This window comes from Lutra lutra, chromosome 5 (assembly GCF_902655055.1).
Source record: "Lutra lutra chromosome 5, mLutLut1.2, whole genome shotgun sequence".
Lineage (NCBI taxonomy): Eukaryota > Metazoa > Chordata > Mammalia > Carnivora > Mustelidae > Lutra > Lutra lutra.
Window position 1 is genome coordinate 98,915,755 of NC_062282.1, and position 25,716 is coordinate 98,941,470.

Here is a 25,716-nt window from a genome sequence, read left to right on the forward strand (position 1 = left end):
CCCTTTCTTCTTGAGGGAGAGTCTTTTTTTTTTTTTTTAAGGTTCTATTTATTTATTTGACAGAGAGAATGTAGAATCAGGGGGAGCAGCAGAGGGAAAGGTAGAAGTAGACTCCACACCGAGAAGGGAGCCCAACACAGGGCTTGACCCCAGGACCCTGGGATCATGACCTGAGCCAAAGGCAGAAGCTTAAGTGACTTGAGCCACCCAGGCACTCCAAAGGGGAGAGAGTCTTTTTTTTTTTTTTTTTTAATTTATTTATTTGACAGACAGAGATCACAAGTAGGGGGAGAGGCAGGCAGAGAGAGGGGGAAGCAGCCTCCCTGCTGAGCAGAGAGCCCGATGCGGGGCCTGATCCCAGGACCCCGAGATCATGACCTGAGCTGAAGGCAGAGGCTTAACCCACTGAACCACCCAGATGCCCCTGGGAGAGAGAGTCTTAAGCAGACTCTGCACTGAGCACGGAGCTGGACACAGGGCTAAATCTCAGGACCCTGAGATCATGACCTGAGCCAAAACTAAGAGTCAGATGTTTACTAGCATAATTAGCAAATCAAATAAAAAAAGAGTATTAGGTTGATATCTTTTTTTTTTTATATTTTATTTGTTTATTTGACAGAGAGCTAGAGAGAGAGCACAAGTAAGCAGAGCATCAGGGAGAGGGGGAGAGAGAGAAGCAGGCTCTCTGCTGAGCAGGGAGCCCGATGCGGGGCTCAATCCCAGGACCCTGGAATCATGACCCAAGCTGAAGGCAGCCGCTTAACCAACTGAGCCACCCGGGCGCCCCTTAGGTTGATATCTTAATTTTGATAATTTTGTTATAGTTATAAAAGTCCCTTTTATTTTTTTTATTTTTTTTTAAAGATTTTATTTATTTATTTGACAGATATCACAAGTAGGCAGAGAGGCAGGCAGAGAGAGAGAGAGAGAGAGGAGGAAGCAGGCTTCCTGCTGAGCAGAGAGCCCGATGCGGGGCTCGATCCCAGGACCCTGGAATCATGACCCAAGCTAAAGGCAGAGGCTTTAACCCACTGAGCCACCCAGGCGCCCCAAAAGTCCCTTTTATTAACATAGTGAAATATTTAGTCATGAGGCCTTTTATGCAACTTACTCTTAAATGGCTCAGATATCTATACATATTTAACTACAAAGAAAGAGACAGAGAGGAAGAGCATGTGACTCCTGATCTCGGGGTCATGAGTTCAAGCCCCATGTTGGGAGTAGAGATTACTCAAATTAATAAATATTAAAAATAACAAATATACAGATAAATTATATACAAAGAAAAACTATAGAATAAGAATATACAAACCTGTCATATTTTTGGGTCCATGATTCCTCTATATTTTTAAATCTATTCTGATCAAATTCTATTTCCCACTGCAAAGCATTTATTTCCTATAGAAAGAAAATAGCACTTTTCATGGAAAGTTACTACAAGTAAATCACTTCAGGACATTGTGAACAGCTGAAATAAATCATTAATTACTTAAAAGGAATAGGTTAAAAAGAAACTAATTATTCAAAAAGAGTCTGTGACATTTGTAAACACCTATAACGTGCCTTTTTAGCACTCAAGAAAAACTTTGCCAAACCTTCCTATAAGAAATAGCTTCAAGTTTTGCTGCTCAAAACCTGCATTCCTCATTGTCCCCACTCCCAACCCATACAAACCCACAAACAAAACATATGCTTTGAAGTTTGACCCCAGGACACTGTCATCAAGGGAGACTACAACAGGCATAGGAACAAAACCTTCCAAGATGATTCCTGACTACTGTTTTAGTGACCATGAGATGGTCAGAAAGAGGCAGGCTCTGCCAGGCAGGCAGAGAAAGAAAAAAGGAAAAAGAATGGGGCGCCCGGGTGGCTCAGTGGGTTGGGCCTCTGCCTTCGGCTTGGGTCATGGTCTCAGGGTCCTGGGATCGAGCCCCGCATCGGGCTCTCTGCTCGGCGGGGAGCCTGCTTCCCCCTCTCTCTCTGCCTGCCTCTGCCTGCTTGTGGTCTCTCTCTCTGTCAAATAAATAAATAAAATCTTAAAAAAAAAAAAAAAAAGGAAAAAGAAAAATAGGAAGTGTCAATTTGGCACTAACTTAAAATAAGGAAATAAATCTTAATTCTTTGCTTGTGTAATAATATATTTTGGACTGTAAGCTCCAAAAGGGAAGGGTCTGTATAAAATAGAAGCACAACTAAAAGAGGGTAAGCACAAATGACACAGCCATTGATATAGTGATTTTTAAAGGAAATTCTATTTGAAAGCTCAGTGCACTAAACAAGTCTATACTAAAAGTGGCAAATACCTTCTCCAAGGATCTCTTTTGTTCCATAGTTTTTTGAAGCATCATTTGGGTGTGACTCGTGGCTTTGCCAAATATTGCCTAAGAAGAATAAGAATCATATCAGTACAAATTAAGTTTCTCATTAAGTTTCTCATTACTCCTATATACAGAGTAAGGTTCACAATACAACACCAGAGAATTTCCATAGAGACCACCTTTTATGGAGAATTTGATAGTTCACATGTCAAAAGATCTTCGTTTGATTCTCCTGATGCATCTGGGAATAAATGAAAGAGCTTTCCACACGAAGATTGGTACATGAACAAATAAAGCAGTGTTATTCATTCATTCATTCATTCGACAGAGAGAGACTCAGCGACAGAGGTAGCACAAGCAGGGGGAGTGGGAGAGGGAGAGGCAGACTTCCTGCAGAGCAGGGAGCTCGATGTGGGGCTCGATCCCAGGACCCTAAGATCATGACCTAAGCCGAAGGCAGATGCTTAACGACTGAGCCACCCAGATGCCCCAAGCAGTGTTATTCTTAAGAGCCCAAAAGAGGAAACAGTGTGTGCCCATTAAATGGTGAATGGATAAACAAATATGGCTTATCCATACAATAGAATATTAGGCAATAAAAAGGAAGAAAGTACTGACACATGCCTACCACGCATGAGCCTCAAAAACATGTTAATTCAAAGAATCCAGACACATATTCTAGCATTCCATTTATATGAAATAGAAAAGACAAATCCAAAAGATAGTAAGGAGATGAGTTGTCTAGAGTGGGGGATGGGAATGGGGAGTAACCGCTAATGGGTTAGAACTTCCTTTTGGGGAATAATGAAAATATTCTAAAATTAGATCATGGTGATGGTTATACAACTCTAAGGTCAGCAAAAATAAACTGTATACTGGAAACAAGTGAAATCCTTAACATATAAATTTTTACCTCAATAGAACTGTTTTAACAATCTCCACCTCAAAAAAAATACAAAAAAACAAAAACCTATATTAAGCACTGATGCTTTTATTTTAAAAGATAAAACCAGGGGCGCCTGAGTGGTTCAGTGGGTTAAAGCCTCTGCCTTCAACTCGGGTCATGAGCCCAGGGTCCTGGCAGGGAGCATGCTTCCTCCTCTCTCTCTGCCTGCCTCTCTGCCTACTTGTGATCTCTGTCAAATAAATAAATAAAATCTTTTAAATAAATAAATAAATGAATGAATGAATGAATGAATGAATGAAAAAACATACTACCTATGGTAGGAATGTGTAAGTGACCAAAATTAAAAAATAACTTCTTACCATGCTTTGAAGAATTTTCAGTGCTTCCTCTTTACCTTCAAGTTGCCTTTGAGATGCCTCAAGTTCCGTTTTTAAAAGTTCTACCTCCTAAGGGGAAAAGTAAAATTAGTCTATATATCTGTAAGATATGCAACTCCCCAAATGATCACTTTGGATAGTTTACAGTAAGCTCAACACTCTGATACCCAGCACTTTGAATGTAAGCATTCTGACCTTACAAAAGAGGCTAGAAATTCCTCTAGGTTTCCTAAGCAGCCCAGGCAGGCTTTAGACTGAAACTCTCACCATCAGGTACCTGTTGTAACTAAAAGCCCAGACCTTTTGCTTTTACCCTTATAGACCACACAGCGAAGAATCTGAAAATAATCTTTTAGAGCACCTAAAATAAGCATGTGATCATCCACAAGCTATAGTACCTATCATCAGCTGAATTATGTCCCTCCCAAGTAAAGATACATCCAAATCCTAACTCCTGGTACTAAGAATGTGATCTTATTTGGAGAGAGGGTCTTTGCAGATGTAATCAGATTAAGATGAGGTCATACTAGATTAGAGTAGGCTTCAATCCAAGACTGCTGTCCTAACACAAGGGAAGTTTGGGCACAGACGCAAAGGGGAGAAGGCCATGTGACAACAGAGGCAATGACTGAGGGACAGCTATAAACCAAGGAAGGAGGAGACTGTCAGGGGTAACCTCCAGAAGCTAGGAAGAGATTCTCTTCCTAAAGAGAATCTTTAATCTTAAATTTTAAGATTTAATCTTTAAATCCTTTAAAGAAGGATTCTCTTCTAGACCTTCCAGAGGGAACATGGTCAACTGACGTCTTGATTTCAGATTTCTAGCCTCCAGAACTGAGAGAGAATACATCTCTGTAGTTTTATAAGTCATCTGTTTGTGGTGTTTTGCTACAGCAGCCCTGGAAAACGAATCCCGTAGCTTCGTAGCTTTCCCCAGAAGAGTAAGAAATACCCGTTACATAGGCTTCCTGTTCCCCAAAAGATAGGAACCCCACAGAGATACTCCTACTCCCAGCAGCGCCTGGGAAACCTGCTGGTCTGACTTCCAAGAGGTTAAATGAAGTCAGTTTATGTCAGGCCACACACACAGGTAAGACAGATGGAGGGCATTTCGTAACTCTTTTCTCCAGGAGCAGATTAGAGAAGTTGTGAAAGACTGGGGCGGGGGTGGGGGGAGTGGGGGGTGGGGGGGTGGTGGGTGATGCAAGCTGGAGGGCATGTTTATGTAAACATAGCTTTCTTGAGAGAAGAGGAAGATAAGAAAGGAGGCCAGTTGAAAGTCAAGAGCCTCACACCGTGGCTCTCAGAGAATATCTGGAAAGCCAGCGTGGTTTTCCAGACACTTGTAATATTACTTAAAATATCAGTGGGCTTTTTGTTCACATGAGAATTTTTATATTAGCCAGAATACTTACCTCTAAAGTAGCCTGAAGACGTTGCTTTAATTCTACATTTGACAATTCCAAATTAGAATCTATTAGGAAAAAAACAAATACTTTTTAGATTTTTTTTAAAGATTTTATTTATTTAGGGGGGCACAAGCAGAGGGAAAGGCAGAAGGAGAGGGAGAAGCAGGCTCCCTGCTGAGCAGAGAGCACATCTGGGGCTCAATCCCAGGACCCTGGCATCATGACCCTAGCCAAAGGCAGACGCTTAACGACTAAGCCACCCAGGAGCCCCAACAAATACTTTTTTAAACTAGTTAATACAGGACATCTGTTTACAAAATATCAAATACAATTTTTTGTCAAGATGAAAGAATTGTAATAAATCAAATAATGATAAAAATAGGTAGCTTAATTAAGGGGCACTGGGATTGAGCCCCATATCAGGCTCCCTGCTTAGCGGGGAGTCTGCCTCTCCCCTCTCCTTCTCCCTGCCTGCCACTGCCCCTGCTTGCGCTCTCTCTCACTATCTCTCTCCATGTCAAATATATAAAATCTTAAAAAAAAAAAAATTGCGCAAATGAAAAGATACATATTTTTGAATAAAAATACTCTTTAAGGGGCACCTGGGTGGCTCAGTGGATTGGGCCTCTGCCTTCAGCTCGGGTCACGATCTCGGGGTCCTGGGGTCGAGCCCCGCATCGGGCTCTTTGCTCAGCGGGGAGCCTGCTTCCCCCTCTCTGTCTGCCTCTCTGCCTGCTTGTGATCTCTCTCTCTCTCTCTGTAAAATGGATAAATAAAATCTTAAAAAAAAATACTCTTTAAAAAGAGACTCTCTAATAAAACTGTTGTTAATGAATTGGTTAATGACTACATGCCAAACAGTATTTAAAAACATGAATGTTGGAGGGGGCAGGTAGCTCAGTGGATTAAAGCCCCTGCTTTTGGCTCAGGTCATGATCTCAGGGTCCTGGGATGGAGCCCTGCATCAGGCTCTCTGCTCAGCTCCGCCCTCCCCCCCCAACTTCTCTCTCCCTGCTTCTCTGCCTACTTGTGATCTCTATCTGCCAAATAAATAAATAAATTCTTAAAAAAAAAAAACAAAACATGAATGTCGGTGAGTGAAATAAATTTTGGTGTTTGGCTTAAGTCTGATCAATGTAGTGATATGAATATCTAAGAAATAACCTGTTTAATTTCTTTCTAAGGAGAATGACCAGAAGTCTCCTGTAGCTTCAATTATTCTCTCTTTAACGTGATCAATTGAGACATTAAACTGAGCTTCCCAGGAGCTTTTTTTTCATTGTGGTCTCACTGGCAACAGAAAAACATGAAAGTGGTAAATTACAAGCAAGAAAATTAAGAAAAAGTAAGAGGAAGAAAAGATTTTTTAGAAAGAGTATTTTGAGGAACATTAAAAACTTCTCAAAAGAATTTCTTCTTTGCTGTTCTGAACTTTCAATATGACAGTATCGGAGGCAAAAACTAAATCTTGTTCTTACTCTGATGGCACAAGGCCCCAAGCAGAAACAAATGACATTGGGTTGGCAATGACAAGTCCTGTTGTAGTAATACTTGTGGTAGGCAGACAAATGGCCCTAAAGATGACCACATCTTAATCCCCAGAACCTGTGAATACAGGGCAAAAGGGACTTTGTCGGTATGATTAAATTAAGGACTAAGAGATTATCCTGGATTAGCCAAATGATCCCACTGTACTCACCAGGGTCCTTATAAATGAAAGAGGGAGGCAGGAAAGTCAGTGTCAGGGTGAAACAGCATGAGAAAGACTTTACCAGCCATTGCTGGCTTTGAAGATGGAGAAGGTGGCCACAGGGCAAGGAATGCTGGTGGGCTCTAGAAGCTGGAAAAGGCACAGGAATGGATTCTCCCTTAGAGTCTCCAGAAGGAACACAGCCCTGCCGACATCTTGACTTTAGCCCAGTAAAACCTATTTTGGATTTCTGACCTGCAGAACTGTAAGATAATAAGCTATTGTTTTCTTAAGGCATTAGATCTGTGATAATTTGGAAATTACCTGTTAGCGATTAAGAAATCAATACACTATCCTTATGTAGGATCAGGCTAACTTAAGATAAAAGTCCATAGCCCAACATGACAGGAGCTCATACTTTTATATCTTGTTTATATCCCATTCGTTTCCTCATGTTCTTACAAAAGCCTCTTAGCATCATGTGTGATTTTCAACATCTTGCTTGCAAAATGAAACCCAACCTCTATGCATGATAAGGAATTGAAAGAAAAATATATAAATAACCCCATCCTAATTTCAAGAGGGATTATGAAAGCTGGGGGGCTAAGATCCTCAGCTGCAGCCTGTTTTCTGTAAATCTAGAAACCATGTTTCTTAAATTATTCTCATGTTGTTCTACTTTGTGTTCATTCCACTTGGGTGCGGTAAATTTTACTACATGGATTACAGAAGATTTGGCCAAACAAAAGCTGTGCCACCAGGCAGATGTGAAGTCACCCCTGGGTTCCCAACCGTTCTGAAGTTGTCATATTCTATCACGACAAGATCCTGAATTTTATTTTTTCCTTGATATATGGCATAATTTATTTTTTGTTCTGATAAGTTAAGATTAACCTTTTGAGAGGCACCTGGCTGGCTCAGTCGGTGGAGTGGGTGACTGTTGATCCCCGGGTTTCACTACCCAAGGTTGAGTGTAGAGGTTTGCTTTTATTTTTTTATTTATTTTTTTTTTTTAAAGATTTTATTTATTTATTTGACAGACAGAGACCACAAGTAGGCAGAGAGGCAGTCAGAGAGAGGAGGAAGCAGGCTCCCCGCCGAGCAGAGAGCCCGATGTGGGGCTTGATTCCAGGACCCTGGGATCATGACCCGAGCCAAAGGCAGAGGCTTTAACCCACTGAGCCACCCAGGCACCCCATAACAGACTCTTTTTTTTTTTTTTTAAGATTTTACTTATTTATTTGACAGAGAGATCACAAGCAGGCAGAGAGGCAGGCAGAGAGAGAGGAGGAAGCAGGCTCCCTGCCGAGCAGAGAGCCCGATGCGGGGCTCGATCCCAGGACTCTGAGATCATGACCTGAGCCGAAGGCAGCGGCTTAACCCACTGAGCCACCCAGGCGCCCCGAGGTTTGCTTTTAAAAAATATTAATTTTTAAGGGAAGGATTTCATGACTTTCCTAAAATAACCAGAAACAGATACGTTTTGCCTGGAACATGCCTTCCCCAGATAGGTTCTAGGCTTGGACATCGTTTCATTCTGGTGCTCAAGAGCCACCTCCTTAGATGGGTGGTAAGGCCTGACCCTTGCCTGGAAGAGCATATGCTAGCCCTTCCAAATACTCACAGTTGTCTGTGGCCACACCACCCTGAATGTGCCCGATCTTGTCTGATCTAAGCTAAGCAGGGTCGGGCCTGGTTAGGACTTGGATGGGAGACCAAATGCTCACTGTTCCTGTGCTTTCTACTGCCTCGAGTGACATAGCTGTTGACTGGTAGAGTAATTTTTTCTTCTCTACTAGAATGTGAACTTCATGACATGGAGACTCTTTCGTTCACTAATGTTCCCAGAGCCTAGAACAGCCCCTGGCATCTAAGAGGTACCCCATAAATACTTGAATTAAAAAAAAAAAAAAAAAAAGGATGAGGCATACCACTAAATCACACACACACAAAGGCAAGGTAGGTTATCACTGATATCACAAACGTATCTGTATTAAGGCAGAATAACTACTCCATTTGTACAATCCTTGAAAATAGAAACGTGGGTTACTTTTGTACTATCACCAATCCCAAAAGGCGAATAAAGATGAATTTCCAGAATCCACTACAGTGACCTACTGTCTGGTGTTGGAAGAGTGAAAGCACTGATAAAATTCACAGCAGAGAAGGAGAAAGGAGGGGGCACTAGACACTCTTACCGCTGCTACTTTGTCCTCTGGAGTGTGAAGTTCTGTGGTCCTCTGGGTATGTATCTTGCAAGCTCTCCTGCCTGGAGTACTGGAAAATGGCACCACTTCTTTCCCCTCCCTTTCCTGGAAATGGGGGCGGGCTAAAGTCCTTGCCATCAGATCTTTTTCTCGATGTCGACAGGTGTGAGACTTGGACTTCATAAATACTGCCAGGCCTTCTTCCGAGACCATACCCTAAGTCACCTTCTGCCATGTCATCATCTTCCGTTTCCCAGGTCCGAACCTCTGCCTCACTCGGGGGCCTCACCACCCTGCTCATCAGCCAGATGCTGTATTCAACATCAGGAAAACAGGTTATCTGTGATTAAGAGAAAGAGTAGTTTAAAGACCATCAGTATAATAAAGTTGGGTTTTATTTTTTTTTTTTAAGATTTTTATTTATTTGACAGATCACAAGTAGGCACAGAGGCAGGCAGAGAGAGAGAGAGAGGAGGAGGAGGCAGGCTCCCTGCCGAGCAGAGAGCCCAACGCAAGGCTCGATCCCAGGACCCCGGGATCACGACCTGAGCTGAAGGCAGAGGCCCTAACCACTGAGCCACCCAGGCGCCCCTAAAGTTGGGTTTTAGCGGGGAGAAAAGTTTCTTTCTCCATTATACAGGCGTGACTATCCCAGCAAGGCATCAGCACACAAACTGCCCTTGCAATCCTATTCATTTAACATTTAAGGACCTCTTAGGTAGGAAAAGATCCAACCTCTTATTTCAAAGATTGCAGGGAATGGTAAGGAAGCAGGAAAATCTTTACTGAATCTAATAATCTCCTGATCAGGATAAAGCAGATCAGCCTCTGCCAAGAAAAGAGACGAAAGGGTATGGTTTTCACAGTCTAAGAGCTACATAGAATTCAGGGAGTCTCTGAAAACTGGGACTTGCAGTGATTATAGAGACCACCTGCCTCTGTCCCTTCACGGGGCTTCATGCCCTTTAGGTGCTTGGCGTTCTTAGAGCCTCTCCTCTAGCTCTACTTGGTTCACCTTCTGTTTCTATGAAGACACAGTTCACCTGGGATGATCTTCCCCAGGCAGCCGCTCAACTGGTTCTTCACCTCCTTTGTGTCTTTCCTCCAGTGGCACCTCCATGACCGACATGGGGTCTAAAAGTGCAAACCTCTCTCCCTCCCACTTCCCTGCTTTATTTTTGCCGCAGTTAGGACCTTCTAACATACCCCTCCCTATTTTATTCATTTTCCCCCATCACACCACTGAAAGGGGGAAGGCAGTATAAAGGTGGGGTCTAGGAAAGTAGGAGTGGCTTCTGCCCTGCCTATGATGCCTCTCAAAAGGTAGGGCAACCTGAAACTTCTCTGCTGAAGCCCAGACCTGCTCCACGGCTCTAAGTGGAAAGTAAGCTCTTTAAGAAGAGAATATTTTGTCTATTTGGCTCATCCCTGCGTTCCCAATGCCTAAGACAGTATCTGGGACATAATCGGTACTCAAGAAATATTTCTTAAATAAGTGAATGAAGGAACGAATAAATGCATTGAAATATTCTCCTGTCCATCAGAAAAACAGTCACCTCAGCAAGGCTCTGCCTACTGTGGAGCTAAGTGCCTGCCATTCTTCCCAGAGGAAAGATTCCAGATAAAAAGGCTTTATTGGAGCGCCTGGGTGGCTCAGTCTTTAAGCGTCTGCCTTCGGCTCAGGTCATGATACCAGAGTCCTGGGATCAAGCCCCTCATCGGGCTCCCTGCTCAGCGGGAACTTGCTTCTCCCTCTCCCAGTCCCCCCTGCTTGTGTCCCCTCTCTCTTTGTGTCTCTCTCCATCAAATAAATAAATAAAATCTTTTAAAAAAAAAGCCTTATAGTGCCCACCACTAAGCCCTCCCTGAGGAAAGACCACTGACCACTGGAGGTACCTAGCCCAGGGGCTGGAGAGCACCTTAACTGCTCAGCCTTGTTCCTCTTGTGGGAGTACAACTGAGAAGGACTTTCACCACCAGGCATTTCAAAACCTCTATTGTGATGTACTTGTTTAGAAACATCTCCTTTTCTCAAGACTCACTAAAAAAATAAATAAATACATCTGACATCCTCTCTAAATATCCTGCTGTTTAAATAATTGCTTACCAGAACTTAAAAAAAATAATTAGATCTGGGGCGCCTGGGTGGCTCAGTGGGTTAAAGCCTCTGCCTTCAGTTCGGGTTATGATCCCGGGGTCTTGGGATTGAGCCCCACGTCGGGCTCTCTGCTCAGCGGGGAGCCTGATTCCTCCTCTCTCTCTCTCTCTCTCTGCCTGTCTCTCTGCCTACTTGTGATCTGTCAAGTAAATAAATAATAATTTTAAAAAATAATTAAATCTAAGTCTTGCATTTTTTTTAGTGAGATGTTTCTCTTATTCTTCCACTATTAAAACCACACATAGGGTGCTGGGTGGCCCAGTTGTTTTTTAAGCAAAAATAAATAAATGAATAAAAGGGACCTTTAACTGGATTGAGGAACAAGCTGTGCCCTCTTCCTAAGCAAATTATTAAACTAGATGCTTTAAATCAGCACCAGTTCTTTTTCAGTGATGTAATAATAGCACTTGTGGTTTACTTTCTGTGTGCTAGGCACTACTTAAGTGTTTTACTTAGATTGTTCTATTTAATCCTCACTTTGCAAGACAATACTGTTATTGTTTAAGTCTAGACAACTGAACTTAATTAGACACAGAGTGGTTAAGTAACATAGCTAACAAGAGATAGAACCAGATTCTGAATTCTGATCCCTAATGTCAGAAACACTGTGGAGCTCTTAGCCACAGCCTTCTGTCATTTGAAGAACCTGAATGAAATTAACATCAGAATAAACCACATTCCTATCATTTATAACATCAAACAGAACTGAAAGTAAGTCATTTTTTACCCAAATTTTTACAAAATCATCTTGGCTCCTTTACCAGTTTATTTCCAAAATAAGTAAATTTGTCTATTTTTATTTGTCAAGATAGAAAATCCCTAAGAAGCTGTGTTTTTACCTCTATCGCAAATTCCTGTTTGTAAATGCAATCTCACACCTCTGTGTAAGGAGGGTGTGGTCAGGACTAGGCAGCCAGCAGTGGAGAAAATGGAATTGGTCAACACAAAGGACAAAAGTAGCAAGAGGAAAAAGTAAGCAATCGTGGGATTAGCTAAGAATATTTTTTAGTGTGCCACATATTCAGGTATCATGGTTCTGTCTTTCTGCTGTTCACAGGTGAACATAAATGAACTTTCCCACAATCTAGTACTCCACCGTTTTAAAAAATCTCACTTTGGGAACTGCTGGCTGTGTACTCTCCCACTTTTTATATACTAATATTCATATGTAATTCAGTTAAACTAAATTACTTTTAGAACAGATGCCTCCTGGGGCGCCTGGTGGCTTCAGTTGGTTAAGCGACTGTCTTTGGCTCGGGTCCTGATCCTGGAGTCCCAGGATCGAGTCGCACATAGGGGTCTCTGCTTGGCGGGGAGTCTGCTTCTCCCTTTGACCTCTTCCCTCTCATGCTCTCTTTCTCTCTCATTCTCTCTCTCTCAAATAAATAAATATTTTTTAAAAAGGGGGGGGGTGGCGCCTGGCTGGCTCAGTGGGTTAAAAGCCTCTGCCAGGGTCCTGGGATCCAGCCCCGCATCGGGCTCTCCGCTCAGTGGGGAGCCTGCTTCCTCCTCTCTCTCTCTGCCTGCCTCTCTGCCTACTTGTGATCTCTCTGTCAAATAAATAAATAAAATCTTGAAAAAAAATAATTTTTAAAAAGAACAGATGCCTTCTAAGAAAGGGACAATGTTTGAAGTTACTAATGTTCCAGTCAGGCAGTTTTAAAAGGATTCAGTGTTGAAAACTAGGGAGGCAGCAGGGTAGGTGACAGAGAAGGCCCTGACTCAGGAGGTCTGAGTTCAGATTTTTTTTTTTTTTAAGATTTTATTTATTTGACAGAGAGAGATCTCAAGTAGGCAGAGAGGCAGGCAGAGAGAGAGAGAGAGAGAGGGAGAGAGGGAGGGAGGGAGGAGGAAGCAGGCTCCCTGCGCAGCAGAGAGCCTGACACGGGACTCGATCCCAGGACCCTGAGATCATGACCCAAGCTGAAGGCAGAGGCTTAACCCACTGAGTCACCCAGGCAGCCCCTGAATTCAGATTTTATTCCACTACTTGCTGCTCTGTGATCTTGGGCAAGTCCTTTAACTTTTTGGAGCATGTTTTCCAGTCTCCAAAATGGGTTTAAGCTTAACTACTTCATAGGGTTATTTGGGGTGCCATCAATGCATTTGAAATCAATGTTCATTGACTTGGAATTTGGGTATCAGTTTCTTTGTTAAATGAGAGGATTGGATAAGCTGATTTTTTGGTTTTTTAAGGCTCCAAAATTCTGCTTCTATATCAGCACTTCCCAAAGTGTACCCTGTGGAACACTAGTTCTACGGATTATTAGGTGTTGCTAGGAATAAAAGGGTTCTTCTAGTTTTATTTTTCTATGTTAGTACAAGCTATACATGACTTCCCCAAAATAACACAGATAGTGACAGAACCAGAACTAGAAGCCATATCTCTGGCTCCTGGCCCAGTGTTCTGGTCACTTGGGAAAAGCCATACGATGAACAGAAGGCGATGAGCAATCTTTCTACATCTGCACCCAAACAACTCTCTGGAAAGTGATCACTGACTTCCTAATTGCTAAATTCAAGATCTAGACTTGCCCCTCAGCCTCTCCCACCTGTGCATAAGCTGTGACACAACTCATTTGCCACGCCCTCATGTGCAGGCTCCCCGTTAATCTTAGCTCCTCAGCCCTATGAGAATGACTGCCTGCTCAGGCTCCTTTTCCTCTTTCTATCCCTGCTGGGTACATTTGGCTTCCACTGGTAAACACCAATACATACACATTTCCAGCTGGATGTCCTGCCCTAATTCAAAGACAGACATTCAAAAAAGAAATCAGTGCCCTCCCACCCCACACTAGAACTCATCAAGTCTTCTATTTCTGCATATGTATCATTCAAGCTCCAAAACACCCAGATCCAAAACTTTGGTAGTTCTCTTTTCCTTGATCCCTTCAGTTACCAAGTCCTCTAGGCCTATAAAATCTTCCCAAACCATATCCTTCTTTGGATATTATCTTTGCAGCCCTACTGAATTTATTACCTCTCCTGGGCTAAACCAATAGTTCCCTAGTTGTTCTACTCCAAGCCATCCTATACACTGCTGCTCCAAGCACACAGATCTAGTGATGACCTTCTCTTACCCTAAGACGTTCCATGGCTCCCATGGCATATATAATTAAAGTAAGTGTCACCCTGTTACATATAATGAGACTTTAGTTTTTACTTCCCATTTCAGCTCTCACTGGTCCCCAGACAGGCTCTGTGCTTCCATTAAGACGGACTGCACCTACTGGGGCACCTGGGTGGATCAGTGGATTAAGCCTCTGCCTTTGGCTTAGATCATGATCTCAGGGTCCTGGGATCAAGCTCTGCATTGGGCTCTCTGCTCAGCGGGGAGCCTGCTCCCCCCAACCCCCCAGCCTGCCTCCCTGCCTACTTGTGATCTCTGTCAAATAAAATCCTAAAAAAAAAAAAAAAAAAAAGGATTGCACCTGCACCTAGGTCTCCTCTATGCAGTCACCTTCAAGCCTCTGCTGGTGCTCTTCACCACAGGAAGGCTTTCTCCTCTAAGTCCCCCTCTGTTCATGACAGACACTCCCTCCAGTAGCCCTCCTGATGCTCCTGAACTGGATGTGATTTCTCCTAGCTCTCTATTGTACCTTTTTATTTTTTATTTTTTTAAGATTTATTTAGAGCGAGTGAGTGGGAGGAGGAGCAGGGGGAGAGAATCTTCCAGCAGACTCCCACTGAGCGTGGAGCCCAATACAGGGCTCGATCTCATGATCCAGGAGATCATGACCTTAACAGAAACCAACAGTCAGGTGCTTAGCAGACTGAACCACCCAGGCATGCCATTTTTAAAAAGTTCTTTTTTTTTTTTTAAAGTTTTTAAGTAATCTCTACACCCCACCTGGGGCTCAAACTCAGCACCCCAAGACGCAGAGACACATGCTCTTCTGACTGAGGCAGCCAGGCATCTCTGCCTTTTTAATAGTCCTTCCTGACATTTTTATTGCACATGCCCCTTCTGCGAGGAGTATCCAAAGACGTGATAGACAGAACTGAAAGAAAAAAGACTCCTGCCCAGAAAACTTGGACTAGAAGCATCCACACCCACTAGACTGACAACTCCTGCCCTAGCAAACAGGTTGGTCAAACAGACACCTAATTCCTGTCAGGCTCTGCAAAGAGGAACTATCGTGGGCCTACCCTGGTGAACAATGGCCTGCTACATCCTGCTCTGACATTTTGTTTTTCAACTTTTTGTGAAAATAATTTGAGATTTACATTACGTTGCAAAGACAGTGCAGAGATTTCCTGTATACCCTTTGCTGAGACCCCTCTGTTAATATTAGGGTACAATGATCAAAACTATAAGCTGAGGGGCGCCTGGGTGGCTCAGGGTGGCCTGGGTTAAGCCTCTGCCTTCGGCTCAGGTCATGATCCCAGGGTCCTGGGATCGAGCCCCGCATTGGGCTCTCTGCTCTGCAGAGAGCCTGCTTCCTCCTCTCTCTCTCTCTGCCTGCCTCTCTGCCTACTTGTGATCTCTGTCCGTCAAATAAATAAATAAAAAATCTTAAAAAAAAAAAACTATAAGCTGATATTGATTCATGCCATTAACTAAACCCCAAACTTTATGAGAATTTTCCCACTTCTACTGATGTCCTTTTTCTGTTGCAGGATTCTACACTGCATTTAATGCGCCGTAGTTTTAAGACTAATAGGAAAAATAAAAGGAGGAGGGGAAAGCGGCAGAAACATAATTTTTCAAATCTATTCCTTATTTTTTCAACGTGAGAAAACGCCATTAAACTAGCATTTAAGGGAAAAGCTGCCGGTGTGCCAGCTTGTCCACAACCTGCCGAGTTTCCACGAACCCGCGCAGTGCTGGCCCGGGGTCCTCCCCCCATCCTTTCCCACCAGTCGGGCCTGGCCCCGCACCCCCGCAGCGTGCGTCGCAGGAACCGGATCCCGGCCTCTGACTCCGCGCGCAAGACCCCCGCCGCCCTCGCACCCCACCCACCGCGCTCACCTGGCGCCGAGCGTCTACGCCGTGCGCGCCGCCGCCCTCCAGCCACGTGAGCGTGCGCCGCCCGGACCGGAAAGAGGGGCGAGGCCGCCCTGGCGCCCGGAGCCGTGTGGGACGTTTCCGCGGCTCGCCGAAGCCCGCTTGCTCTCTGTCCCCCTGCCGGTCCCAAGATTTGCCCAGTACGAGTGACCGAACTAGAAATGGCAGTGCGAGACTTAGAAACCAAACAAGACGGTGTATGCGTCAATAAAGGTAAAACTGAGGTGGCTGAAACATGAAGTGTCCAGGGGTCCTGCAGGAGGAAGCTGGATCCGAGCTGAAGTTCAGCAGTGCAGGTGGACCAGGAAAGCAGGCTGTCGGCGCTGAGAAACGAGGAGGGCTTTGCAGGCCAGGCCAACCGCTGGGGCAAAGGCGTGGCAGTTGGGAAGGAACAAGAGGGGCCTTAGAGAGCTGCTGTTGGGAATGATTCCCGTGGATTTCTGGAGACGGGCTCCAGCCCCCTCCGACCTCATCAGAACGCGCCAAGTCAGTAGCTTCATTATCTGAGTGAAGTGATTTTGATAGTATTTCCTGATATCCGACGTCCTTGAAGTAGCTGAAGGGACTTCATGGTGGTCCAGACATTTGGCAGGATTTAAAGATACCTCTGGATTAGAAACAAGCTCATGAACCTTGTCTTCACAGTAACAGACGTCTTTTATTCTTCCTCTTCTCCAGATCCCACATTTCCCTTTACCACCCACTTCCCCAAGGAAACATGTGGAAAAGCAGACATAGAACAAGATCACTGTTGGGCTCCTGGGTGGCTCAGTGGGTTGAGCGTCTGCCTTTGGCTCAGGTCATGATCCCAGTGCCTGCAGCTCCCTCTGATTGTGCTGTCTCCCTCTCTCTCTCTCTCAGATAAATAAATAAAATCTCAAGAGAAAAAAAAAAAAACACCACCCAAAAAGACACAAGATCAATGCTGTGTGCATGTTAGATGCTTGGGGGACTTAAGATTATCTTAAGAGAGAGAGAAAAAAAAAAGATTATCTTAAGAGATTAATATATTTACAACTTTAAAGTCAGTTTGCTTACTACTTATTCAGTAGCTTTGCAAACCAAATATAGTTTTTCTTAAAACTTTGACCTATTTAAAATAGCCTTCTTTGCCCTAAAAATATTTCAAAACTTTATCCCTAGAAAAACTTTAACTCTTTTTTTTTTTTTTAAAGATTGTATTTATTTGACAGAGACAATGAGAGAGGGAACACAAACAGAGGGAGTGGGAGAGGGAGAAGCAGGCATCCTGCTGAGCCGGGAGCCTGATGCGGGACTTGATTCCAGGACCCTGGGATCATGACCTGAGCTGAAGGCACACATTTAACGACTGAGCTACCTAGGCACCCCTAACTATTTTTTTTGTCAGACTTCTCCAGAAAGTAAAACTTTGAATGCATGCATATAAAATTTTTATTTAAAAAAGACATAAGTCCTAGCGCCTGGGTGACCCAGTTGGTTGTGTTCGCCTCTAGCTCAGGTCATGGTCCCAGGGACCTGGCATCTAGCCCCACCTTGGGCTCCCTGCTCAGTGGGGAGACTGTTTCTCCCTCTCCCGCTCCCCCTGCTTGTGCTCACTCTCTGTCAAATTAAAAAAAAAAAATCTTTAAATAAATACGACATCAGTCTAAAGTTGGTTTTCATCACTATATGCAATGCTGCTAAATGTGTGCTGAATGTCTTTAAAAACTTGTATTTACCAATTTGAATGCCTTTCAAATCTGATGTGTATTATTTAACAGCTTTATTTAGCTTTTAGCCACATAGCATACAATTTAAAGTATACAACTCAATGATTTTTAGTTGTTGTGTAATCAGCGCAACCAATTTTAAAATTTTTATTTTTTTAAAGATTTTATTTGTTAGAGCACAAGAAGGGGAGTGGCAGGGAGAGGGAGAATCAGGCTTCCCACTGAGCAAAGAGCCCGATGTGAGACTCCATCCCAGGACCCTGGAACCATGACCTAAGCCAAAGGCAGATACTGAACTGAATGAGCCACCTAGGTGTCCCAATTTTATTTATTTATTTAAGATTTTATTTATTTGAGAGAGAGAGAGAGAGCTCCAGCAGGAGAAGGGGAAAGAGGGGAGGGACAAGCAGACTCCCTGCTGAGCCTCTGGGGACTCAGTCTTTTAACCCCAAGATCATGACCTGAGCTGAAGTCAGATGCTTAACTGACAGCCACCCAGGCACCCCAACACAACCAATTTTAGAATATTTTCATCACTCCGGAAAGAAACTCCTTATCCATTAGTCATTTTCCTTCAACTGCCCCAGCCCTAGAAAAAACACTGTCTGTCTCTAAATATTTGCCTATTCTGGACATTTCTTATAAATGGAATTATACAATATACAGTCTTTTGTGATTGGCTTCTTTCACTTACCTTTGTGTTTTTAAGGTTTACCTTGAAACTGTAGCATGTATCAGTACTTCATTGTTTTTATTTTTTATTTTTTAAAGATTTTATTTTATTTATTTGACAGAGATCACAAGCAGGCAGAGAGAAAGGAAGGGAAGCAGGCTCCCTGCCGAGCAGAGAGCTCGATGCCCAGCTCGATCCCAGGACCCTGGGATGATGACCCGACTCAAAGGCAGAGGTTTTAACTCACTGAGCCACCCAGGCGCCCCTTTCATTGTATTTATAGCCAAATAATAATTCAGTTTTATGGGTGTTATCACTTTATTTACCCATTCATCTGTTGATGGACATCATTTTTTTTCCAATTTAGGGTAGTACGAATCATGCTGCTGTGAACATTCATCAGTAGGTTTTTGTGTGGACGGATATGTGTTTCTATTTGTCTTGGTTATATTCCTAGGAATGGACTTGCTGCGCCATATAATACTTTCTTGGTAACATTTTGAGGAACTGCCAAAAGGTTTTTGAAGGCAGTTGCACCATTTCACATTAACACTAGCTATATGTGAGAGTTCCAACTTCTCCACATCCTTACCAACACTTGATATTTTCTGGGGTTTTTTATTTGTTTTTAATGGTAGCTATCTTAATGGGTGTGAAGTGGTATTCATGGTGGTTTTAATTTGCATTTCCCTAATGACTAATGATGTTGTGCCTCTTTTCTTGTGTGTACTGGCCATTTATAAATTTTCCTTGAAGAAATGTCTTGAAATCTATTGTCCATTTTTCAGTTGCATTATATACCTTTTTATGATTGAATAATGAGTATTAATTTGTATGTTTTGGATACTTAACCCTTATCAGATTCATGATTTGCAAATATTTTCTATCATTTTGTGGACTATCTTTTCACTTTGTTGATAGTGTCTTTTTTTTTTTTTAAACATAAACTCTATGTCCAACGGGGGCTTGAACTCATGACACTGAGATCAGGGGTCACATGCTCTACGGACTAAGCCAGCCAGGTGCACCTGATGTTGTCTTTTTTTTTTTTAAGACTTTATTTTTTGAGTACTTTTTGGTTCACAGTACAACAGAGGAAGGTACAAAGATTCCCTGTATGCTTCCTACACACACACGTGGACAGCATCCCCCATGGTCAGCATCTCTCACAAAAGTGGTATGTTTATTATAATTGATTGAGCTACACTGAGATTTGAGGGTGTTTTTTGAAACAACTTAAAAATTTTTGTTGAAGTCCAATTTTTTTCTTTTCTTACTTTTACTAAGAAGGCTTTGCATAGCCCAAGGTCAAAGGTTTACTCCTGTTTTCTTTTGTATTGTTTTAGCTCTTACATTTAGGTCTATGATTCTTAAGAGTTAATTTTCATGTATGTGTAAGAAAGGGATCAATCTTCATTATTTTGTGTGTAGTTTTCCAGGTGTGCCAGCACCATTTGTGAAAAGGATTGTTCTTTCCACCTTTAGTTGTCTTAGCAGCCATGTAGAAGAAAGTCAACTGGCCATAAATGTGAGGATTTATTTCTGGTCTTTTATTTCTACTCTGTTGATCCTTTAGATCTATTCTCGGGCTCCACTGTGTGGTGTATATATATATACATATATATATATGTTGCAGATCTTCATTACGCTGTTTTGATTACTGTCACTTTGTAGTAAGTTTGGAAATCAGCAAATGTGATTCCTCCAACTTTGTTTTGACAGTTCTGAGTCCCTTGAATTTCTATATGATTTTTAGGATCAGCTTACCAATTTCTGCAAAGAAACCAGCAAGGGTTGTGATATAGATTGGGTTAAATCTGTAGATTAGTGGCATGTATTTCTAGCTTAACAATAAGTCTTCTGATCCATGAACATGGGATGTCTTTCCATTTCCTTATGTCTTCTTAATTTCTTTATTTTTCTTTTTTAAGATTTTATTTATTTATTTGTTTATTTTTAAAGATTTTATTTATTTATTTGACAGATAGAGCACAAGCAGGGGGAGCCGCAGGTAGAGGGAAAGGGTAAAGTAGGTTCCCTGCTGAACAGAGAGCCTAATGTGGGACTCAATCCCAGAACCCTGTGATCATGACCTGAGTAGAGGCAGATGCTTAACCGACTGAGCCATCCAGGTGCCCCTGTCATTTCTCTTAAATAGGTATAGTTAATTTTTATGTATTAATCTTGAATTTTGCTGATTTGTTTAGTAGTGTAATAGCTTTTTAAAAAGTAGATTCTGGGGCCCCCGGGGTGGCTTAGTGGGTTAAGCCTCTGCCTTTGGCTCAAGTCATGGTCTCAGGGTCTTGGGATCAAGCCCCACATCAGGCTCTCTGCTCAGCAGGGAGCCTGCTTCCCCCTCTCTCTCTGCCTGCTTCTCTGCCTCCTTGTGATCTCACCCTCTCAAATAAATAAATAAAATCTTTTTAAGAAATAAAAAATAAAAAGTAGATTCCAGGTGCACTTGGGTGGCACAGTCAGTTAAGTGTCCTTCTCTTGGTTTCAGCTCAGGTCATGATCTCAGGATCATGAGATGGAGCCCTGCATTGGGCTCCGTGCTCAGCGTGGGGTCTGCTTGAGAGTCTCTCTCCCTCTCCCCTTCCCACTCATGCTCACATGCGCACGCTCTCTCTCTCTCTCTCTAAAATAAAGAAATAAATCTTTTTAAATAAATAAATAATAAAAAATAGATTCCTTGGTATTTTCTATATATAGGATGATGTCATCTGCAAATAAAGGTAGTTTACTTTCTATTTTTCTTGCCTAATTTATTTGACTAGAATCTCCATTATATATATATATATATAATCTTAAAAAAAAAAAGACTATTTATTTGACAGACAGAGATCACAAGTAGGCAGAAAGGCAGGCAGAGAGAGAGAGGGAAGCAGGCTCCCCGCCGAGCAGAAAGCCTGATGGGGGCTCAATCCCAGAACTCTGAGTCATGACCTGAGCCGAAGGCAGAGGCTTAACCCACTGAGCCACCCAGGTGCCCCAGCTGTATGTTTTTTATAGATTCCCTTCATCAAATTGAAGAAGTTCCCTTCTATTCCTAGTTTAGCTGTTATATCAAGAAAGGATAGGGGTGCTTGGGTGGCTCAGTGAGTCGGACCTCTGCCTTTGCTCTGGGTTATGAACTCAGGGTCCTGGGATTGAGCCCCACATCAGGCTCTCTGCTCAGTGGGGAGCCTGCTTCCCCCGCCCCTCTCTGCCTGCCTCTCTAAAAAAAAGAAAAAGAAAGGATGTTGTATTTTTTTTCTATCCAAGTTTTTTATTTAAATTACAACTAACAGGGGCGCCTGGGTGGCTCAGTGGGTTAAAGCCTCTGCCTTCGGCTCAGGTCATGATCCCGGGGTCCTGGGATCGAGCCCCGCATCGGGCTCTCTGCTCGGCGGGGAGCCTGCTTCCTCCTCTCTCTCTGCCTGCTTCTCTGCCTGCTTGTGATCTCTCTCTCTGTCAAATAAATAAATAAAATCTTTAAAAAAAAAATAAATTACAACTAACATACAGTATAATACTTGTTTCAGGGATGTTGGATTTTGTGATTTTCTGCATCTGTTTTTGCAACCATGTACTTTTGTCCTTTATTCTGTTGACATGTTGTATTAATTGCATCTGTTTTTGTGAAAAGTATTTGTCTGTAGTTTTTTATGCTTGTGATTCTTTGGTTGTGTATCGGGGGTAATACTGGCCTCACATCTTCCTCTTCTACTTATTGGAAGAGTTTCTGAAGAATTGCTGTTAACTTTTACTTAAATATTTAATAAAATTTACCAGTGAAGCCATCTGGGTTCATTAAAAATTAAATTAAATTATTAAATTAATTAAAAATTAAATTATATTAATTAATTAAATAAATAAAATTTAAAAACTAATTCATTCTCTTTACTTGTTATATAGGTCTATTCATATTTTGTGTTTCTTCTTGAGTAAGTTTCAATACTTGTGAAGTTCTAGGAATTTGCACATTTCATCTGAATGATTTTGTTGGCATATAGTTGTTCATAGTATTCCTTTATAATTTGATTTGTTAAATCAGTAGTAATACTGCCTTTTTCATTCTTGATTGTAGTAATTTGTGTCTTTTTTTCTTGGTCAATCTAGATAAAGGTTTGCTAATTGTGTTGATATTTTATATCAAGTTTTTAATTTTCTTACTGTTTTGAGAGTACCTCATATATTTTATTTATTTATTTATTAACATATAATGTATTATTTCTTTCAGGGATACAGATCTGTGATTCATCAGTCTTATACAATTCACAGCACTCACCATAGCACATACCCTCCCCAATGTCCATCACCCAGCTACCCCATCCCTCCACCCCTTTCCACTCCAGCAGCCCTCTGAGTCCTGAGATTAACAGGTATTAACAGGTCTTATGGTATGTCTCCGTCTCTGGTTTCATCTTATTTCATTTTTCCCTCCCTTCCCCTGTGATCCTCTTTCTTGTTTCCCAAATTCCTCATGTCAGTTAGGTCATATGATAATTGTCTTTCTCTGATTGACTTATTTTGCTCAGCATAATACCCTCTAGTTCTATCCACATCGTTGCAAATGGCAAAATTTCGTGGTTTTTTTTTAATGGCTACATAGTATTCCATTGTGTTTATATACTGCATCTTCTTTATTCATTCATCTGCTGATGGACATCTAAGTTCTTTCCATAGTTTGGCTGTTGTAGACATTGCTGCTATAAATATTGGGGTTCAGGTGCCCCTTCAGTTCACTACATTTGTATCTTTGAGGTAAATACCCAATAATGCAGTTGCTGGGTCAGGGTAGCTTTATTTTCAACTTTTTGAGGAACCTCCATACTTTTTTCCAGAGTGGCTGTACAAGCTTCCATTCCCACCAGCAGTGTAGGAGGGCTCCCCTTTCTCCACATCCTCTCCAACATCTGTCATTTCCTGACTGGTTAATTTAGTCATTCTGACTGGTGTGAGGTGGTATCTCACTATGGTTTTTATTTGTATTTTTCACCAACATGCAAGTTCTTTTCCTTCCCTGCCAGCCAGACAGGCAGATGGGAGAGGCAGACGCCTTCATTGTCAGTAGTTCTCTGTTCTTTGATGTGAAAAGGGGCAGCACAGTCATTTAAACTTGATCCAACCTCTTTGCATCTTATAAAGGTAATCAGCTAAAAGAAGTAAAATAAGAAGGCAATGCTTGAGGAATGTGCAGTGCATATTGGCATCGCATGCCTCATTACGATTCATCTGCTTTCTTCTCCTATTCATTTGTTTCTTTTTTTTTTTAAAGATTTTATTTATTTATTTGTCAGAGAGAGAGAGGGAGAGAGAGCAAGCACAGGCAGACAGAATGGCAGGCAGAGGCAGAGGGAGAAACAGGTTCCCCGATGAGCAAGGAGCCTGATGCGGGACTCGATCCCAGGACGCTGGGATCATGACCTGAGCTGAAGGCAGCTGCTCAAACCAACTGAGCCACCCAGGCGTCCCTCATTTGTTTCTTTTGAAGGCAGTGGATTTTCTCTTATGTTTCTGTCTTCTTCAATTTCCCCTTACCAGATTTCTCAATCTCAGCCATATCAGGTTTGTCAGACATGGTTGCAGAGGAAGTGGAATGAGGTGTGTGAGTGAGTGATGACCGGTCTGCTCAGTGGCTGCCGCCAAATGGAGAGTACCTTGTATATTTCATTTCATTTCATTTTTCAAAAAGATTTTATTTATTTGACACAGAGAGAGAGAGAGAGAGAGAGATCACAAGTAGGCAGAGAAGCAGGCAGAGAGAGAGGGGGAAGCAGGCTCCGTGCTGAGCAGAGAGCCCAATGCATGGCTCGATTCCAGGACCCTGAGATCATGATCTGAGCCAAAGGCAGAGGCTTTACCCACTGAGCCACCCAGGTGCCCCATTTACCTTGTATATTTAAAGGCAAATCTGGGGTGCCTGGGTGGCTCAGTGGGTTAAAGCCTCTGCCTTCGGCTCAGGTCATGATCCCAGGGTCCTGGGATCGAGCCCCGCATCGGGCTCTTTGCTCAGCCAGGAGCCTGCTTCCTCCTCTCTCTCTGCCTGCTTCTCTGCCTACTTGTGATCTCTGTCTGTCAAATAAACAAATAAAATCTTTTAAAATAAATAAATAAATAAAGACAAATCTGTTTCATATATTTGTTTTACATTTCTCCCAATCAGTGGCTTCTCCTTTTAACAGGGTCTTTTTTTTTGTAAGTAGGCTTCATACCCATTGTGGGGCTCGAACTCATGATCCTGAGATCAAGAGTTGCACCCCTACCAACTGAGCCAGCCCGGTGTTCCTTGATGGTGTCTTTTTTTTTTTTTTTTAAGATTTTATTTATTTATTTTACAGACAGAGATCGCAAGTAGGCAGAGAGGCAGGCAGAGAGAGGAAGAAGCAGGCTCCCTGCTGAGCAGAGAGCCTGATGCGGGGCTTGATCCCAGGATCCTGGGATCATGACCCAAGCCAAAGGCAGAGGCTTTAACCCACTGCCCCACTGATGATGTCTTTTGAAGAGAGGAAGAGCTTTAAATTTTAGTGAAGTCAATGTATCGATTCTATTTTCTTTGGCTTGTGTTTTTTGTGTTCTATCAGAGAATCTTTCCCTAATCAAAGAGCACTAAAATTTTCTACTTCGTTTTCATCTGGAAGTTTTACATATTTTAGGTTTTACATTTAGGTCTCTGAAACATTTTGCATTAATATGGTATGTGTTTACGTTTGAGGTTCACTTTTTTAAAAAATTACCTTTTAAGTCTTTATTTATTTATTTGACAGAGAGGGAGGGAGATATTGTGGGGGGAAGGGGCAGAGGGAGAGGAAGAAGCAGACTCCCCACTGAGCTGGGAGCCTGACGTGAGGCTCTATGCAGGGGTCTATCCCAGGGCCCTAAGATCATAACCTGAGCCAAAGGCAGATGCTTAACCAACTGAGCTGCCCACATGCCCCTTTAAAGTTTATTTTTAAGTGCTGTCTACATCCAGGGTGGGGCTGGAACTCACAACCTCAAAATCAAGAGTCTCATGCTCCACCAACTGAGCCAGACATTGCTCTGACGTTCACTTTTTTTTTAATTTAAAGATTTTATTTACTTATTTGACAGAGATCACAAGTAGGCAGAGAGGCAGGCAGAGAGAGAGAGGAGGAAGCAGGCTCACGGCTGAGCAGAGAGCCCGATGTGGGGCTCAATCCCAGAACCCTGGGATCATGACCTGGGCCGAAGGCAGACCCTTAACAACTGAGCCACCCAGGCGCTCCCAAGGAACTAAATTTTTTTAAAAAGCCTAGGTTTGGGGCACCTGGGTGG

At 42.6% G+C, this 25,716-nt stretch overlaps 1 protein-coding gene across 1 annotated transcript in view; it reads right to left on the bottom strand.

Annotated features, from left to right (window-relative positions):
- CCDC125 (coiled-coil domain containing 125) overlaps positions 1-16,844 on the bottom strand; it is a 29,277-nt gene extending 12,433 nt beyond the window's left edge. Inside the window, 8 exon segments of the mRNA XM_047729154.1 lie at positions 1,313-1,398; positions 2,304-2,381; positions 3,585-3,671; positions 5,018-5,076; positions 8,900-9,248; positions 16,039-16,272; positions 16,274-16,459; positions 16,461-16,844. Of these exon segments, the coding sequence (XP_047585110.1) occupies positions 1,313-1,398; positions 2,304-2,381; positions 3,585-3,671; positions 5,018-5,076; positions 8,900-9,248; positions 16,039-16,272; positions 16,274-16,459; positions 16,461-16,574 (1,193 nt within the window). The 5' untranslated portion in view covers positions 16,575-16,844.
- Between the last annotated feature and the right edge of the window lie 8,872 nt (positions 16,845-25,716).